This window comes from Anabrus simplex, chromosome 8 (genome assembly GCF_040414725.1).
Source record: "Anabrus simplex isolate iqAnaSimp1 chromosome 8, ASM4041472v1, whole genome shotgun sequence".
Taxonomy (NCBI): Eukaryota; Metazoa; Arthropoda; class Insecta; order Orthoptera; family Tettigoniidae; genus Anabrus; species Anabrus simplex.
Genome location: NC_090272.1, coordinates 210904141 through 210924269, shown reverse-complemented (window position 1 = coordinate 210924269; position 20129 = coordinate 210904141). Strand labels below are relative to the sequence as shown.

The window sequence follows — 20129 nt, the reverse complement described above, 5'->3', positions numbered from 1 at the left end:
GTACAACCAGTGTTACCAGGTGAAAAACTGGAAATTTCATTACAATCCTCACAAAATATGAATACATGTAAGTCTTCATTCTATGACTTGATATGGCAGATTTGCCAGCGTTGTTGCTCATTTAGGAGGCACATACAGCTTAACCCTTAACTTGACATTTATTCTAATAGTAAATTATTTGCATGCAGATCCAGACATCTCTTATTAATTTCTTGGAAAACGACTTACCTAACACATTCACTCCTGTAGATGCCTTAAGACGTTTAAGAGCTGCCTATGTGCAGGACCGTATCCGAGTTAAGGAGTTTAACGTCGTTTTGAATTTAGCACTAAATTCGTACGAAGTTGTAGTTCGTGTTGAATACCATAGATTGTTGGCATATAAATGAACAGTCCCTCACCCAGACTACCTGAACAGAGGGTACATTCCAATGCTTCCTTTCTTTATTTTCTTTGAGTAAACACAGACCTAAGTCAGTCATGATATTCTTGTGAGGGTGAGTAGTGAACTGAGTTATTGTGTCGCGATAAAATGACGAGTTACAAGCGCAGTATTCGAAGTGAGGAAATTGAAGACACCATCAATTATCAAAGGGTAGGAAGGGTCCACCTATTCAATACCATTAGAATGTACAGTATATTGTCTTATTGAAGACATACTACTGAACGATGATTCTGGTGATGAACTCATCCTTAATTTCAGTGATAGTGATAGCAATTCCGATGATGATATACCAGACTCTGGACAAAGTGAAATTCAGCACATTCAAATAACCGATACGCGTCTCTCTTTTAGCCGCCTGCTATCAAATGGTTAGCGTGCTGGCCTTTGGTCACAGGGGTCATGGGTTCAATTCCCGGCAGGGTCGGGAATTTTAACCATAATTGGTTAATTTCGCTGGTACGGGGGCTGGGTGTATACGTCGTCTTCATCATCATTTAAATCCTCATCACGACGCGCAGGTCGCCTACGGGAGTCGAATCAAAAGACCTTCATCTGGCGAGCCGAACTTGTCCTCGGACACTCCTGGCACTAAAAGCCATTTCATTTTTAGTGCCTTGGTATTCCATTAATGTTATTCACTCTTATCGTGAATTAGTGTGTGGTAAATGGTATATTTCTGGGTGTATTGGATATGTTTTAACTACTTCTATGCTACAGTTCCTGCTTGTATGGCATCCTCATCAGAATAGTTGTAATTTACATTAATTTCTGGTATTGTTTCCATATCACTGTAATCAGTTTCACATACAAAATTTCTTTCCTGTCATAGAATTATCATCACAGTCACTTTTGCAATATCCTTCTCACTAGCTGACATGACAGATGTCAGTCTTCTTTTATTATTTATATAGATTTCTTTGAACAATTAGGAAGCTCGTTACACTGCTAGGAATGATCTGCATAACTCATCTCTTGCTTATGCCATGAAAAACTCATACAGAACCGTTTCATATGTCGGCTTTTGGCCTGTGCTGTGGTTTACAACAGTACGGATTGGTTCCTTAACCCCTTCCCTGCCAAGCTAAAATGCTGTAGTTCTGCTAAAACTGCCAATCGCTTAAGGCAAAATGTAAGGTCTTACTGAAAATGCTGTACTTGCCTCAGTTTTAAAGCTATTTAGATGAACTTTTTTTGATGATTCATGATATATCCATGTATATGTCTTGTGATTTACTTTGTTGGCGCTTATGTCTTTATGTTAAAAAAAAAAAGAATTATTAATTTCCACTTTCTGTAATTAATTTTGCAAATTTGGTTTAGTATTTGGCATAGTAATAATTATTTCTCATACATGTCAATGTCACTGTTAGAATCTCTAAACTATGTTGTCTCTTAGTGTTAAAAGTTTAAAATCTCTATGTTTAAAATGTCCAAATGATTTTAGTTTTTGAAATTGAACATTGAGGTTAGGTTCGTCATCGTGGTGACTTGCATTTTGCTGGTTAACATTAAAATCATTGTCATCTTCACTTTCTACAGTAGTAGTAGTAGTAGTAGTAGTAGTAGTAGTAATTTGAGGAGGGATAACACCATTAGGCCTAATAACTGTCGCATGAACTGTTACTGTATTGTCTGTCTCACTGTTTTCATCACTAGAAGATATATCAATGTCACTTCTGCACCATTCCGAGTCCAAGTCTCGTAGTGTTCAAGAAAAATCCACGGTTTGGGTCGGTGAGCATCTCAGGGTTTGTAGCAAATATAATTTTTTTTTTTTAATACGTGAATTCCGAATGAGAATTATCCAACGCAACAGTTCCATTCATGCCACACAAATTTGACGGATGTTTCAATCATAAGTCTACCGCAGAATCAGTAAATATATACTCGCCTTGCCATATCTTAACTTGCGTACTATAGTATAATCTATAAATAATAATAATGAGTTAAATCTTACTCTCATTTATGCAAAAATATTAAATATGATGGATAAATTAAATATTTAATAATAATAATAATGCTATTTGCTTTACGTCCCACTAACTACTCTTTTACAGTTTTCGGAGACGCTGAGGTGCCGGAATTTAGTCCCGCAGGAGTTCTTTTACGTGCCAGTAAATCTACCGACACGAGGCTGGCGTATTTGAGCACCTTCAAATACCACCGGACTGAGCCAGGATCGAACCTGCCACGTTGGGGTCAGAAGGCCAGCGCCTCAACCGTCTGAGCCACTCAGCCCGGCAATTAAATATTTCTTTGAGGCTCAAATATTTGTCAAAATTAAGAATATCACTTTTTAAAGTATTTGTTCAATACCATCTTCTCCTCATATAAATTGTCACAATGTTCATTGATAAGAAAAATAGTTATCTCAGCTATCATTCACATCATATAAGTCTTCGTAGAACAGGATTAGTTAAATGAAATTATCCTTTCTTAACACAAATTGCCTCTCATGTATTCGAGAATTAGCCCTCTAATGTTAAAGTATTAAGCTTTCAAGAAATTAAAATGTTAAAAATGAAATATTTCGATATACAGATTAATATATTAAAATATCATGACATTGAGAACAAAATATTTTTTATATTAAGAACAATTGCTTTGATATATCTTCATATACTAGACGTACACAGAATAAGATCAGTTTCACTTATGTTTAGCTTCCACTGGACATACCATATAATATTTACTAAAATAAAATAATCATCAGTTAATATATTCAATTATCTGCTCTGGAAATACGTGAAATTGCCCTAAATAGTCTCGGTAGTTTCATTGTCAGCTTGCACTTATAGTTAATCATCTCATAAAATTCAATCATTCCAGTATAAGTTACTAGGGAATACTATGGATGAAAATTCTAAGTCCGCATTCTTCTTCTTAAGATGTTGTTCCCAAACGGAGGTAGACGATCCACACGGCAAGCTCCGTTCTTGATGTTGCAGCCATACCATGTGGATTTATTAGAATATCTCTCAGGATCTTTAATGCGGTGGTTTCCCGTTGTCTTCTGCTTCCTAATGCCATTGACCAAACTGGTTCCTCCGCCTTTGGGAACAATTTCTTGTCCCCAGGACAATAGAGTGCCCTTACCCATACGCGCTCATCCACTCTCAAAGAGACTGTTGGTACTTGGTATAGGGGATCTCCTTATACCGGAAGATAATCGGTCCCTTAATTCGTTAGCCGCCTGCATATAAAATATTATTTTTATATGCAGTCGTTGCCCCCACTCTACCGCGGGGAGGTGAATGTCAGTATTTCATCATCACTGAAACAAGGACCAAATGGCATTTCCTTGTTTCTCTGGTTCTTTAGAGAGGAAGTCCTCATTAAACACAGAATATTATTAAGAAGACATTAAGATTGTATATCCTACTAACAACCTGCTATATTAGCTATAATCAGCTTAAACCAGTGCCGGATTAAGGTGTTTGGGGGCCCTGGACTATTTAAAAAATGTGGGGCCCCTTCTCTGTAACCAAGCCACCCCCCCCCAACCCCCCAGGCAGCGCCGGGGAAGGTACCTGAGTCTTCGGGGGTAGCAGTCATTATTGCTACCACTACACCAACGAGATCGGCAATTTATTATTTACGACTCGAGTATTCCATACAATGTGACTGAAGTTGAAAATACACATTAGGATTCCCTTTCATTGTTCCTAAAACCATCTTCCTATGTAATGCTCATGCTTTCCAATTCCGTAAAGACCTAATCTCTCTTAAAATAGCAGACTTAGATATTACACTATTTGGTTACCTGTAGAAGATTCCAATTCACCAGCATCAGTCTCTTCAGTCTTCGATGCACTTGTAGACTTCCTGTCAAAAAATGTTGATATTTTTGGCAACTTTTCAATTTCTTTCAAATGTTGTTCTTTTAATTTACGTTTTCTGGCACCACTAGGATATTTTCTATCCATTTTACAAGAACATTACAGTTGTAACTTACGAATGGTTGAATAATCAGAGGTGAACTGGAAGTTCTCTTCCTGAAACAAAGATATAGCATGCTCATTCCACTGTGCTTCCCTTGTCCCCTCCCGCTCACTTCCTAGATCTCTTCCCCCTTCCCCCTCTGTCCATACTCGCAAGCTGCCAGATTTAAATTTTTGTCAACAATAACCTTTACAATAATTACAGTGCGTAAGTAGCGAGGATTCGTATCTCCGGGCGGTAAATGATTCTAGCAGTGATGAAATACTAACGCGGACAGCTGATAAGAAGGAAGGAAGAGTGCGTGTTCAATATTTTGCGAGCGTAATAAACCACACAAATAATATGTACCGTATTTCACGGCATAATCGTCGCCACCGCGTAATCGTCGCATCCTTTATTTTCAATACAAAAATCGGACTTTAAACCTTTAATTACATAATCGTCGCACGTCCAAATTTTGTTCACTAATCTGGTTAAAAGGTAAATGGAACTGCAACGTAAGTTGCACATGAATGCGCAATTTAAATACGTGTATGGTTTATGGGCAATTTGGCAACACAGTCACGTTTGCGACATGTTGCACAACGTATAAATAAATAATACCGGTATATGTACGACGCATGGCTTACCGGTAGACTATCGGCAGTTTGACAACGTGGTCGCGAGACAGTGTACTATTTATTCACCACCTACATATTATGAGTTCCCATTTGAAATACGTAAGGCTGTACCGGTAAGTATCGCTTATCGGCAACGTCGCCAGGAAATACCGGCTAGGTAGGTTGAATGGACCTCGAACCAGCCCTCAGATACAGGTAAAATTCCCTGACCCGGCCGTGAATTGAACCCGAGGCCTCCATGTAAGAGGCAAGCACGCTACCCCTACACCATGGGGCCTGCTGCTGTGTTATTGCACACGAAGTGAAATCCAAGACGATAACGCAGATTTCCACGGAATTATTCAGCCGAATTATTTACGATGTCTCAGTTGTCATCGCTAGACTCTTATCTTACTACTACGTCATAAGTGTCCGGGCATCGGATGAAAACTTTTATCCAAGCAGTCAAGATAATTGTTATCCAATGCTATTAAAGTTTTATTTTATAAACTCGTCAGTAATGTAATGTAAAATCATCAATAACTGGGAAGAAATATTAACCTAATTACCGTATGTTTAAAAGAAATTGAAAAAATGAATGTTTGTTACTGACGTCTCGGAATACAGTCAACTATACAGTAGATTTACACCGCGCTAGCTAGAGCTCCGGTTTGCGAGCTTTGCGCAAGCGCAGTAGTGTGTCGCAACCAACGAGCTAAACTGATAAATTGTTGCATGCTTCCTTGCTGCCTAACAGTATTGGCTGCTCTGGAATGGACAGATCACAGATGTATTTATTTGTTTCAGATTTACGTGATTACTGTAGACATGTGTGCGTGAGAATTTAAGTTTTTAATTTGTGTTTTGGGTGTTTGCAAAAATAATTTGTTTTAATAGTGTACAATTACGGAAAGTCATTTATATCGCAAAACATTAACGTGTGAAGCATTTATAAGCGATTATGGGTAAATATAGAAACTATTCTGCGGGCTTCAAGCTAAGCGTGATTGCCTTCGCTAAACAGCACGGGAACAGAGCTGCAGAAAGAAAATTTTCTGTGAGTGAAAAGTTGGTGCGTGACTGGCGGAAAGTAAAAAAACAAGCTAAAAAGCACAAACCCTTCTAGACGCGCGTTTAGAGGTCCTAAAACAGGGAAGTTTCCTATAATTGACGAAGAAGTGTTTAGGTACGTCAGTGAAATACGTAACAATGGCTGCAGTGTATCATATGAAATGTTACAAATTAAGGGACAGGGGGTAGCGCGCAAACACAACATACCGGTAACTCAGTTTAAGGCGACTCGTGGGTGGATTAAGGGGTTCATGCGACGACACAATCTGTCAGTGCGAAGGAGAACAACACTAAGCCAAAAGTTGCCTGCTGATTACACGGACAAGATTGTAAATTTTCACCGATTTGTCATACGTTTGCGCAAGGAAACTTCGTACTTGCTTTCTCAAATCGGTAATGCCGATCGAACTCCAATCTTTTTTGATATGCCTCGCAACAGCACTATTGCGCTAAAAGGATCACGGAGTGTATTAATGAAAACCAGCGGTTGTGAGAAGTTGCGATGCACGGCAATGCTAGCCATTACAGCTGACGGGAGAAAGTTGCCGCCTTACATCATTTTCTAGAGGAAAACGATGCCTAAGAATATACAGTTTCCCCGTGGAATTCATGTACGAGTGCAACCAAAGGGTTGGATGGACGTAGAACTCATGCTGGACTGGGTTAAAACTGTGTGGAATAGAAGACCTGGTGCACTACTAAAACAACCAGCTCTGCTTGTTTTAGATAGTTTCCGAGGTCACCTCGTGAACGAAGTGAAGCAAATTCTCACTACAAATAAGACACGACAGATAAGTCATTCCTGGTGGCCTAACATCTGCTTTGCAGCCACTAGACGTATGTGTTAATAAACCCTTTAAAGAATACTTACGTCGATTTTATAACGAGTGGATGATGAGCGGCGATCAGCAATTGACGCCCGCCGGAAATATCAGGCGTCCACCCTTGGACTTGTTATGCTCGTGGGTGAAGAAGAGTTGGGATCTTATACCACCTGAACTAGTCTCCAAGAGCTTCAAAAGGAATGGGGTTTCGAATGCACTAGACGGTTCCGAAGATGACGCAGTGTGGCAGGGAGACGAAGAATCTGATACTGGTATTAACAGAGGCGAGGACGGCGCATCAGATAGCGAAACCTGCGATAGCGACACCGAAGATTTGGAATAAATTGCGTACCGGTAAGTCCGCATTTCACAACAAAGCGATAATTTTTTGCAAGTGTAATATTTTAACTTTAATACTCAAATGAATGACAAATTAACTTAATACGTTCATTTTTATTTTCAGGTTGGAAAAACGTTCGCCGAATTGTTGCGAAAAATTATGAATTTTGTTTTAGACTATTTTAATTATTTTGATGTATAAACGCGAGTATTACGTGCATCTTAAATTTGTATCAAATACAATTTAGTTATAAATACATTTTTTGAGTAATACAAATACTGGTATTAAATATTCATCGTATAATGGTCGCACCCTACAATTTTTTTCGAAAAGTTTGGTATAAAAAGTGCGACGATTATGCCGTGAAATACGGTATTTAACCTCGAAATTGCCATATGATTGATGATCATGCGTTATTGGATTTATTTTTTATGACCAATACCTATCATTAGCTCGTAAGTTCAGTACCAAGTTGCCATTTGCCATGTGATATGGATTATTTAACACATAAACAACATTATTACCACTCGGTCTACCATTGATCCACATTTGCGTTACCTAACTACTCTTTATTCATTCACATATGAAAATTCTTCCTCATATTTCTTCATATTTATCATAATTCATCGATTCTTTCCTTCATATAACATTGTTCCATCATTTCATACTTCCTTTCTCATATTTCTTTTATATATTTATACCGCACCACATGTCAGTATCGCTTATTTAATTCTATGTAATGCACAATTCAGTTCACTTCTCATATAACCAAAATATCATTTCATGGATCAACAACTACTCTCATCTCTTCCAATATGTATCTTATTTATCCATATACATTCATATTTAACCTGTACTGACTTGATATTAATATGTAACACATTCTAACTTCATCATAAATTCTTATCATTGGCATGGTTTATTATAAACTGAATATCGCTAACGTATCACTTCACTGACATATGTTCACTTCCCTATTATCTTAGGATGTACTTTAATCATGCTGAAGACTACCTATCACCTTCCTTGATACGTCGCTTTTGGATCACTCGCGTGAAACTACACGTTATTGAATCATATTACGAAGATATAATGACCTATTCCTTTCCAAATATAACATACATCAACTACCTTCTACAAAGAAAAACATAAAATGATTTGAAAACATTTTAAGAACTTATCTTATTCTGTGTTCGTCTGCTGCCGGGATTGGTGTTGGTTCTGCTACATCGTCCACTGCACTGGCCCTCCTTTGGTTATTGGCTCAGTCATCAGGGATTTCCTTTATGGGAATTGAGCTCTCATCTGCCGGTGATGTCGGCTGGACTCCTCCAGTCGTCAAACCCATGCTCGATTTACAGATCCAATATGCCAGTTTCTTGCGCATCCAGGAAACACAGATTCAAAGACAATATTAATATCATTCTGTTAGATGCAAAGCCTTCTTGTACTACTATCTTGTTTTATATTTTCAAATCTAGCATCAATGTGTAAGTTATATACAGATTACCAATATGTCTGACGCGACTTAAGTTCGTCTTAATTCAGTGGTAATTTATCTTGTATGATTGCATAGTTTTAAAATCTGTTTCCTAACGAAATCTTTACTTCACTTCTATAAGTCAGGTCCGTTTATAACCTTGCTCTTCTCCTTTCAAGCATCCAAGATGAATTATATATCTTATCTGTTTTCCGTATTTCGTATTAAATTATTCTCGTATAATATACACGGAAATATATCTTCGATTTGTCTTCGGTTTTCTACCAACAAATTTGTTGTTTTAACTCCAAAATAACTTCTTTCTTCTAGAATTTGATTGTGCCGATCTTCTCGCCTGTCCTTTTCAAAATCAGTTCTCTCTTCTTCTCTCTGTTGATGCTAACAATTTCGGATGGTACATTTTAACTTGGTCACGGCCACTATGATTCGAGTTATGCTTGTATCATCTGACTTGTATCTTTCTGATGCTTAAAATACGTACTTTTTAACATTATTCACGGCAAATCATAACATCTTAACTCCGTGTTTTGGCAATCAGAACAATGGAACGGCACACTTGTTAACAACATAGCCTGAACCGTATTTTTAACACAAGTGTTCTGAATAATATTTTACCATCTTACCCTACAGAAATTCACAGTATAATACACTAAAACATGATAAAACATGCATCAAACAAACTTGCAAATTTATCACAAAAATAATGCATTTATTATCACCACCTATTCAATACATGCCACGTGTTACGTGGTTGAAATTAACATAATACTATATAAACTTCTCAGGGACATGTTTTGCCCCTTCTTAAGGGCATCATCGGCCTGTAGGCAACCTTAAGGTCAATTGTCTGAAACCTTGTCTCTCCATACATGGTTTTCTATGATAGTTCCATTGCACATTAAAGACCTCTTAAAATTAATATGCTACAATTATACTATAAAAAAGATGCCACATTATATACTATGAGTATCAGGTATTGATGGTATCTTGTACACATGAAAATTAAAAACTTTAACAAGCTACAATTATACTATGAAAAGATGCCACATTACACACTATAGTGTGCCATCAATTCCCTGAGAGCATTCCACCCGCTTATGTTTATGCGCCACTGTCAAAACTTGGCCGATTTGGATGTGGTATGATCTCATCCCAAGGTCGTGTTTCAAGATGCACCACCTTGTGTTTTTAGGAATTCCTGTTTCCAAACTGCATCATACGCTTGATTTCTCATTCACCAATACTTCGCGAAATTTAACTCCCTTTCGTTTCTTAAATACGGTAACTTTATATCGCGTTTTATTTCTTATAGGTTCCGACTTGGATCAGGATCCCTTCTAATCAATTTATACGATCACAATCTACAATATAAGATCTACAAGCACCATTTCAGCCAGGACTTTTGTTACTTCTCAACAAGATGATATACAACCACATGTCAACATGTACATTTGTTTAACAGGACTTGCTGATCATCTACATCAACAAGCAGTGACCCATTCAAATTGTTCATTTCTACTTATATTGATATTTTATATAATCATCTGCTCCTCAAGTCCAAGTTGTAGCCTCAGCTGAACTTTACCATATACTTTAAGTGGAACATCATTAACTAAATGTTTTATCAACTTTTAACTTGTCACACATGGCTATATGTCTCGAGTGTTAAAAATACCAAAATCAAGCCTACAAACATATTTACTACAACCTCAGCTGAACTGCATCACATATTTTAAGTGGAACACCATTTAATTAAATGTTTGAACACCTTTAACTTGTCAAACATAGTTATATGTCTTGAGTGCCAAAATTTCATAGATTTAAACATACTCTGCTATAGCTATAATATAATAGCAGATTTTTAACACGTTATTTTAATTAGAAATTTTTATAAATGCACACCCTACAGGACATGATTTTTCTTAATCGTGATTTTTTACCTGGACATGTTCACACCTTTTTGTGGATAGATAATGTATAATTTTATATTTACTGTTATATCATACCTGAAATATTGTAAGGTTTAATGTCCTCGATTAATTGTTCTTGGCTGATGATGACAGGGACACTGTCGAAACCGGTCCCGAGTGTATAAAAATGTGAAGGTTTAACTGTAACGTAAAACTGTCACATAATATAATGTATTGAAAAGGTGGAACTTATTGTACTTTTCTTTGATGTGATTTCAAAGGACTCTGCAGCACGACTCCCTGTACAACAGTGATGTTTTATTCACATCTTCCTGATCTTGGACGTACTGCATTGCCTTGATAGTTGTTAGCTACCGATCCCATAGCCACAGACTTCTTGTAAATGTGATACACTGTTAAACGGCTCGGTGGGTCACATGCAAATTGCTGCCTAAACTTTTCACGGACACGAGTTGGTGAACTATACACTTCCATCACGCTTGCTACAAATCTTCTTTGCTCCAGTGTGAATCAGTCAGGAACTAAAAATAGAAGAGATTGAAGACGTTACATTGATCAGATGTGCAACAACTGAAAATCTAACAGTACAACATAATACATGTACCAATACATTTAAATAAAGTATTTCTGATCTCTACGGGTTATGTCCATTTGAGTATTAACATAATTTTGACTAACCCTGTATATCGGATCTTGGTAGCTATAGGGTTAAGTAAGTACCAGCCAGCGAGTTAATATAATTGATTATTCAAAAATGATAAATTTTTTATTGCTGAAATGCAATAATTATAAACATCGAGATATAAATTTTTTTAAAGACTCTCAAAAATGTGAATCAGGCAGTTTTTAAAAAGGTCGTATGTTAAAAGGCTAGAAACATATGTATCCAAATGTCATAACTCACAGCTGAAAAGCATAAGGTGAGAAGATGAGGAAAATAGAGAGGAAAATCCTCGAAAATATATTTATTATGCCTCAAAAAGAGCAGGTGATACCTGGAAGAAATGAGAATTTGTATTCACGGGCCAGTGAACTGACTGATGAAATGATAGAAAGGCGTCAAAAGTTTACTGGGCACGTCCTCTTGATGAACAACAATAGGTTGACCAATAGGCTCTGGGATTACTCCCAAGAAATGTAAGACCACCACAATTTGAATGAAGTAATAAGAGACCTAGAAAATCTAGGCCTAAACATCTTGTTGCTTTGAGCTGTCCCTGGAAGGTGCACAAATACAAACTGCTGCCATCATCCTTGCTGTGGTAAGACTGAAACTTTAGGACACATGCTTGGTGTCTGTCGCAAGGGAGCACTGCAAAGGATTAATTGCCAGCACGGGGGTAGATCAGCTCTAGCTTCAGCATTAAGAGAAACAAAATGGCAAGTTTATGGAGAAGATCACTGTGTGTCCTCTACGGGGTCGAATAGAAGAGCCGACATCATTGCCATTCATCCAAAAAAGCACAGTGCTTTAATGTTGGATCCCACTATACATTTTGAAAGAGACGGTGAGCAGGCTATTGAGACTGACACAAAAAAGGGGGGTATTTATGAACCATGTCTTCCATATTTAAGCGAATACCATATTTCACGGCATAATCGTCGCCACCGCGTAATCGTCGCATCCTTTATTTTCAATACAAAAATCGGACTTTAAACCTTTAATTACATAATCGTCGCACGTCCAAATTTTGTTCACTAATCTGGTTAAAAGGTAAATGGAACTGCAACGTAAGTTGCACATGAATGCGCAATTTAAATACGTGTATGGTTTATGGGCAATTTGGCAACACAGTCACGTTTGCGACATGTTGCACAACGTATAAATAAATAATACCGGTATACTGTATGTACGACGCATGGCTTACCGGTAGACTATCGGCAGTTTGACAACGTGGTCGCGAGACAGTGTACTATTTATTAACCACCTATTATGAGTTCCCATTTGAAATACGTAAGGCTGTAAGTTATCGCTTATCGGCAACGTCGCCAGGAAATACCGGCTAGGTAGGTTGAATGGACCTCGAACCAGCCCTCAGATACAGGTAAAATTCCCTGACCCGGCCGTGAATTGAACCCGAGGCCTCTGTGTAAGAGGCAAGCACGCTACCCCTACACCATGGGGCCGGCTCCTGTGTTATTGCGCACGAAGTGAAATCCAAGACGATAACGCAGATTTCCACGGAATTATTCAGCCGAATTATTTACGATGTCTCAGTTGTCATCGCTAGACTCTTATCTTACTACTACGTCATAAGTGTCCGGGCATCGGATGAAAACTTTTATCCAAGCAATCAAGATAATTATTATCCAATGCTATTAAAGTTTTATTTTATAAACTCGTAGTAATGTAATGTAAAATCATCAATAACTGGGAAGAAATATTAACCTAATTACCGTATGTTTAAAAGAAATTGAAAAAAATGAATGTTTGTTACTGACGTCTCGGAATACAGTCAACTATACAGTAGATCTACACCGCGCTAGCTAGAGCTCCGGTTTGCGAGGTTTGCACAAGCGCAGTAGTGTGTCGCAACCAACGAGCTAAACTGATAAATTGTTGCATGCTTCCTTGCTGCCTAACAGTATTGGCTGCTCTGGAATGGACAGATCACAGATGCATTTATTTGTTTCAGATTTACGTGATTACTGTAGACATGTGTGCGTGAGAATTTAAGTTTTTAATTTGTGTTTTGGGTGTTTGCAGAAATAATTTGTTTTAATAGTGAACAATTACGGAAAGTCATTTATATCGCAAAACATTAACGTGTGAAGCATTTATAAGCGATTATGGGTAAATATAGAAACTATTCTGCGGGCTTCAAGCTAAGCGTAATTGCCTTCGCTGAACAGCACGGGAACAGAGCTGCAGAAAGAAAATTTTCTGTGAGTGACAAGTTGGTGCGTGACTGGCGGAAAGTAAAAAACAAGCTAAAAAGCACAAACCCTTCTAGACGCGCGTTTAGAGGTCCTAAAACAGGGAAGTTTCCTATAATTGATGAAGAAGTGTTTAGGTACGTCAGTGAAATACGTAACAATGGCTGCAGTGTATCATATGAAATGTTACAAATTAAGGGACAGGAGGTAGCGCGCAAACACAACATACCGGTAACTCAGTTTTAAGGCGACTCGTGGGTGGATTAAGGGGTTCATGCGACGACACAATCTGTCAGTGCGAAGGAGAACAACACTAAGCCAAAAGTTGCCTGCTGATTACACGGACAAGATTGTAAATTTTCACCGATTTGTCATACGCTTGCGCAAGGAAACTTCGTACTTGCTTTCTCAAATCGGTAATGCCGATCAGACTTCAATCTTTTTTGATATGCCTCGCAACAGCACTATTGCGCTAAAAGGATCACGGAGTGTATTAATGAAAACCAGCGGTAGTGAGAAGTTGCGATGCACGGCAATGCTAGCCATTACAGCTGACGGGAGAAAGTTGCCGCCTTACATCATTTTCAAGAGGAAAACGATGCCTAAGAATATACAGTTTCCCCGTGGAATTCATGTACGAGTGCAACCAAAGGGTTGGATGGACGTAGAACTCATGCTGGATTGGGTTAAAACTGTGTGGAATAGAAGACCTGATGCACTACTAAAACAACCAGCTCTGCTTGTTTTAGATAGTTTCCGAGGTCACCTCGTGAACGAAGTGAAGCAAATTCTCACTACATATAAGACACGACAGATAGTCATTCCTGGTGGCCTAACATCTGCTTTGCAGCCACTAGACGTATGTGTTAATAAACCCTTTAAAGACCGTTTACGTCGATTTTACAACGAGTGGATGATGAGCGGCGATCAGCAATTGACGCCCGCCGGAAATATCAGGCGTCCACCCTTGGACTTGTTATGCTCGTGGGATCTTATACCACCTGAACTAGTCTCCAAGAGCTTCAAAAGGACTGGGATTTCGAATGCACTAGACGGTTCCGAAGATGACGCAGTGTGGCAGGGAGACGAAGAATCTGATACTGGTATTAACAGAGGCGAGGACGGCGCATCAGATAGCGAAACCTGCGATAGCGACACCGAAGATTTGGAATAAATTGCGTACCGGTAAGTCCGCATTTCACAACAAAGCGATAATTTTTTGCAAGTGTAATATTTTAACTTTAATACTCAAATTAATGACAAATTAACTTAATACGTTCATTTTTATTTTCAGGTTGGAAAAACGTTCGCCGAATTGTTGCGAAAAATTATGAATTTTGTTTTAGACTATTTTAATTATTTTGATGTATAAACGCGAGTATTACGTGCATCTTAAATTTGTATCAAATACAATTTAGTTATAAATACATTTTTTGAGTAATACAAATACTGGTATTAAATATTCATCGTATAATGGTCGCACCCTACAATTTTTTTCGAAAATTTTGGTATAAAAAGTGCGACGATTATGCCGTGAAATACGGTATTACAACATCTGACTTGAACATTGGTCAGTTAAAGGATTGTTATTTGGTAGCAGGGGAGCTACTACAAAATACACCTAGAACATTTTGAAAGGGTTAGGTATCCCCAAAAATACACTTAACAACATTATAATAGGCATTATCAAAGACTCGTTAAGCATTCTACACCACCCCCTTAATGTTTCATAATTGTCAATCTAGCCCACTTTGTGGAATGTATTGCATTTTCCTCCCATGAAGTACGAGTCCAAGCAGATTTTTATTTATGCATACATTTTTTTCCAAATTGTAACATTACATCTACTAGCATTTTCATAAAATTCAGACTCCTTGTGGTCACACACAGTACGTGCGCTGACGTTCTTGTGAAAATGTATATATAAGAATGTATATAACATTTTCCGTGGAGTAGGCACCAGATTTATAGGTCATAGTTTAATGCATATGAGAAAAGCGGCTGGAATTGATCAGATTTCTGGGGATATACTAAAGACAATGGGTTGGGATATAGTACCATATCTGAAGTAATTTGATTATTGTTTGGTCGGAGGAGCTATACCAGATGAATGGAGAGTTGCTATAGTAGCCCCTGTGTATAAAGGAAAGAGTGATAGACATAAAGCTGAAAATTACAGGCCAGTAAGTTTGACATGCATTGTATGTAAGCTTTGGGAAGGCATTCTTTCTGATTATATTAGACATGTTTGTGAAATTAATAACTGGTTCGATAGAAGGCAATTCGTTTTTAGGAAAGGTTATTCAACTGAAGCTCAACTTGTAGGATTCCAGCAAAATATAGCAGATATCTTAGATTCTGGAGGTCAAATGGACTGTATCGCGATTGACCTGTCTAAAGCATTTGATAGGGTGGATCATGGGAGACTACTGGCAAAAATGAGTGCAATTGGACTAGACAAAAGAGTGACTGAATGGGTTGCTATATTTCTAGAAAATAGATCTCAGAGAATTAGAGTAGGTGAAGCTTTATCTGACCCTGTAATAATTAAGAGGGGGAATTCCTCAAGGCAGTATTATCGGGTCTTTATTATGTTTCTTATATATATTCGATGTACATATACTGTATGCTGAGTGTTTGTGGTGACATCAAGATAGTGATGATGTACTTTGTTGAAAGTTAGTTTTAAGTCGAGAAATAATGCGATGGTTCCATATCTGCGTTGGTACGCAGTAGTGATTAATTATTTCATTGTTGACCTCGATAAAACATTCAGAAATACAATATTTATGCCCTAATAACGTAAGAAGTCCTTGCAAATTTGTGTGTCAGTGAGGTACGAGTATTTGCTAGGTAATATTGTGTCTATCTGTGTGCAGCCTTGGGAATTGGAATCAAGCAAAAAAAAAAAATGACTTACTTTTATCAATATTCTGAAGTAGGGTTAGTGATGTGGAACGTTACTGGAATGGATGATCTGACTTGAATCTGGTGTTTCTAAAACACTTAAGATTATATTCTAACCTACTGTTACAGGTTCCTGGTGCTTGAAAGTAACATGTACTATGTGAGGATTAGCGTGTGGATTTTGTGCTGGGATTTTCCATAGATGTTCACCTCACCTGGTGCAGATTTTTCTATTTGACTCCCATGGGCGACCTGTATGCCTGGGCATGAGTTAATCATGATGATTATAATGAGGTAGGGAGAGGGTTAAACTCGGTATTAACACACAGCATACTCCTGTGTAATTAGCATCAAGGGGTCTGCTCAAGGCTTAACAACCCCATCCGATGGACGAATCACCATCAATAGTTCATCGTGGCTGCCTCCAAATGTATTTTTTAATTACAGCAGTCACTGGGTAGGGTTTTTTTAATGGGAAATCATGAATCTGACTGATGTGCGACCTCAATTATTAAATGCATGAACAAAGAAACAGTATATGGACTGCTCAAAAATCAACTTGAAAGTACCTGTCAATCTTTGTTGTAGCTGTGTAAGGGCAGGGTTCTCCATATATGCACATTGTAAACAAGAAACATACTTATGTCAAACATATAAATGGTTTTTTTTACTGTGTTATGTAAAAGTTTAATTTTCATTAGACCAGCTCAAATTACACAGAATCTTGAAGTGCTGTATAGAACATCTATTAATATTTTGAAATTTTAATTCTATTTTTCCCATTATTTAGTCACAGCAGTCAGATAGGGGTTATTTTTCTGACAAGAAATCGTGAATCTGACTGATGTGCGATCTCAATTAGTAAATGCATGAACAAAGAAACAGAGTGCAAACTGCTCAAATATCAATCTAAAAGTTCTCTTTTGTTGGAATTTAAAATGTTAAATCAGGAAATTTGTAGCTTTACAATGATGTTTAATAATGCATGTTTATGATATAGCTTAATACAACACTAATATGAACTGTTTCCTCCAGCTGCTCAGAGACTGCCAGAAGTGGGACTGCCTTTCCAGCTACTACATAAAGACTGTGTTCCTTTGGGAAATGGAGAAAACAGACCGACAGTTCTGGCAACAGAGCATTGGATTTCTGTTTGTTCATGTGAGTGTAGACATGTAACTTTTGGACAACAATATTTCATATAAAATTTGCTCAATTACTGGACCGAGAAACTATATTTCATGCATTCTTGATATCCTGTGTTGATGTGATAACGTCTTATAATTCAGTCTGCCAGTAGGGGTACAGGCTAGAAAAGACAGTGTAACAAAATTCTATGGCAGTTAGAACCCTTCGTGTGACTGGAATTTATTGATGGACTTCATTCCTTTACTGTCAACATGTGGGTTATTATCCCCCACCACATGACTAGGTGTGCTTGGTGGGAGAGGTGTCATCCTCGTGTGGAAAGAGGCGGTTCACTGTTAACGTCTAGAAAACACTGTGTTTACACACATCCAATTTAGATGTAATGAAGAGAACCCTTTTGCTCAATAAGACAAATGGCTATACAGTCAAATCTGCCTTAACGGACACCTTTATTCAGCGGACAATTCATTACACGGACATTTTTCAATGGAGTCGATTTTATTTTACATAAGACATGTTAAATAAGCCCCATTTAAGTGGACACCTCAAATTCCGAGCAGCGGATATAGCCATTATTCTCATCCACTTGTCTTAAGCGGACACTACCCATTCCAGGACACTTTCTTTACACAAGGCTATGTCATTCTTTCTCTTAATATCATTCTGCAGACATATGGGAATTCCTTTTGAATATTTGTACTATTTCAAGTCCAAGATGTTCATAGGAATGCTGAAGTAGCCATGAAGTTAATTGTTTTGTACAGAGCTTTTTCCAAACTTTATTTAGGGTTGTCTTGTGTTATAATTAGTGCACATTCTGCTAACTTGTGAGTAAGCAGTCACTGGTAACATTCCCTAGAAAGAAAAAATTATATGTCAAACAGTTGGTTGTAGCTGAAAAGCAGAAATGCAAGGAAGATCTGAATACCAAAATAACGCAGGATGGAAATAAAAAAACTGCTATACAGTATTGTTAAGAATAAAAGAACTCTAAATGAATCTATCCAATCTGTAGAACTTCCTAATGGTGAGGTGACTAGGAATAAAACCAAAATATTACAGGAGTTCCAAAGGCACTTCGAAACTTTGCTGAACTGTCATGAAAATGTCACCCCATTAGACGACGAACCTTATGATTTTAGTAGCACAAATACCACTAATCTGATATGGTTGGAAGTAGAGACAGCAATATCTAAGCTGAAAAACAACACATCAACTGGATCAGATGAGTTAAGTGTTGAGATGATCAAAGCACAGGGGATGTATAGGGTACTAAATAGAATCTGGAAAGAGAATGTAATACCCAATGACTGGAAGCAAGGAGTCATCATCCCATTGTTGAAAAAAGGTGATAGAAAGAAATGTACAAACTACAGAGGTATAACTCTGCTGTCAGATGGCCTCAAAATCTATGAATCCATCCTTGAGAGCAGGATTAGAAAATATGTTGAACCTACACTTGAGGAGGAACAACATGGATTTAGACCACATAGATCAACTATAGACCTCATTTTTGCCACCAGAATGCTCTATGAGAAGTATTGGGAGAAAGGTAAAACACTTATTACTGTTTTCCTGGACATCGAGAAAGCATATGACCATGTACCTTGCTGGCATATATGGGAATGTTTGAGACATAAGAAAGTGCCCGATGACATTATAGCACAAGTACAACGATTATATGATGAAACCAAGTGTTGTGTCCAGGTCCAGGATGGAAGGTCAGGTTGGTTTGAAATGAAGAGCAAGGAAGTTGTCTTTCACCACTTCCCTTCATAATCATAATGGATGAAGTTTTAAAAGCGGTTGAGAGAAAGGATTCAACAATTAATGCCCTGGTTTTTGCTGATGATGTAATGGTATGGGGTGAGACAGAAGCGGAAGTACAAACTAGACAAGATCTATGGCATGAAGCTTTTACAACCTTAGGTCTCAAAATCAGCAAAACAAAGACAGTTGGCTTGGTGATGTGTAGAAACTCTCCAACTGTTCATCTAAGAATTGGAGATCAGGAGATTAATATTGTAGACAACTTCCAGTATTTAGGTAGTGTTCTGTCATCAGACAATACCATACATCAAGAGATTAGTAACAGAATACAGAAAGCTTCCAAATTCTGTCATCTTCAGGCAACAGAAATGAAGTTTCTCCGTTCTTGTCTACAAAAAACAAAAATGGATAAAATAAGGAATGTGGATATCCGACAATAGCTTGGATTGGAAAGAAGCTTGCTGCAGACTCTAGAAGTGAAGAGATTGCAATGGTATGGTCACATGAAAAGAATGAACCCTCACAAGACTCCTTGAACATACTTTGACCACAATGTTCCTGGGAAAAGACCAAGAGGAAGACCTCGTGATGTTTGGGAAAAACAGATAATGAAGGACCTTGAAATTAGAGATGCAAACTGGTGTCGCATATATGAGCGGCATCTGTGGATGGATAGAACAAACTGGAGGAGGCTCGTACACAACCGCGCCTGGCTTGCTTGAGTGAAGAAATTATGATGATGATGAAGAAGTTGCTTTACGTCGCACCGACAC

The 20129-nt window shown here is 37.8% G+C and overlaps 1 protein-coding gene across 1 annotated transcript in view; it reads left to right on the top strand.

Moving 5' to 3' along the window:
• The window catches only part of LOC136878706 (cyclic GMP-AMP synthase-like receptor), a 142194-nt gene that overhangs the window by 74379 nt on the left and 47686 nt on the right, over positions 1-20129 (top strand). Inside the window, exon 8 of the mRNA XM_067152137.2 lies at positions 17473-17598. Within this exon, the coding sequence (XP_067008238.2) occupies positions 17473-17598 (126 nt within the window). The remainder of the gene's footprint in view (positions 1-17472; positions 17599-20129) is intronic.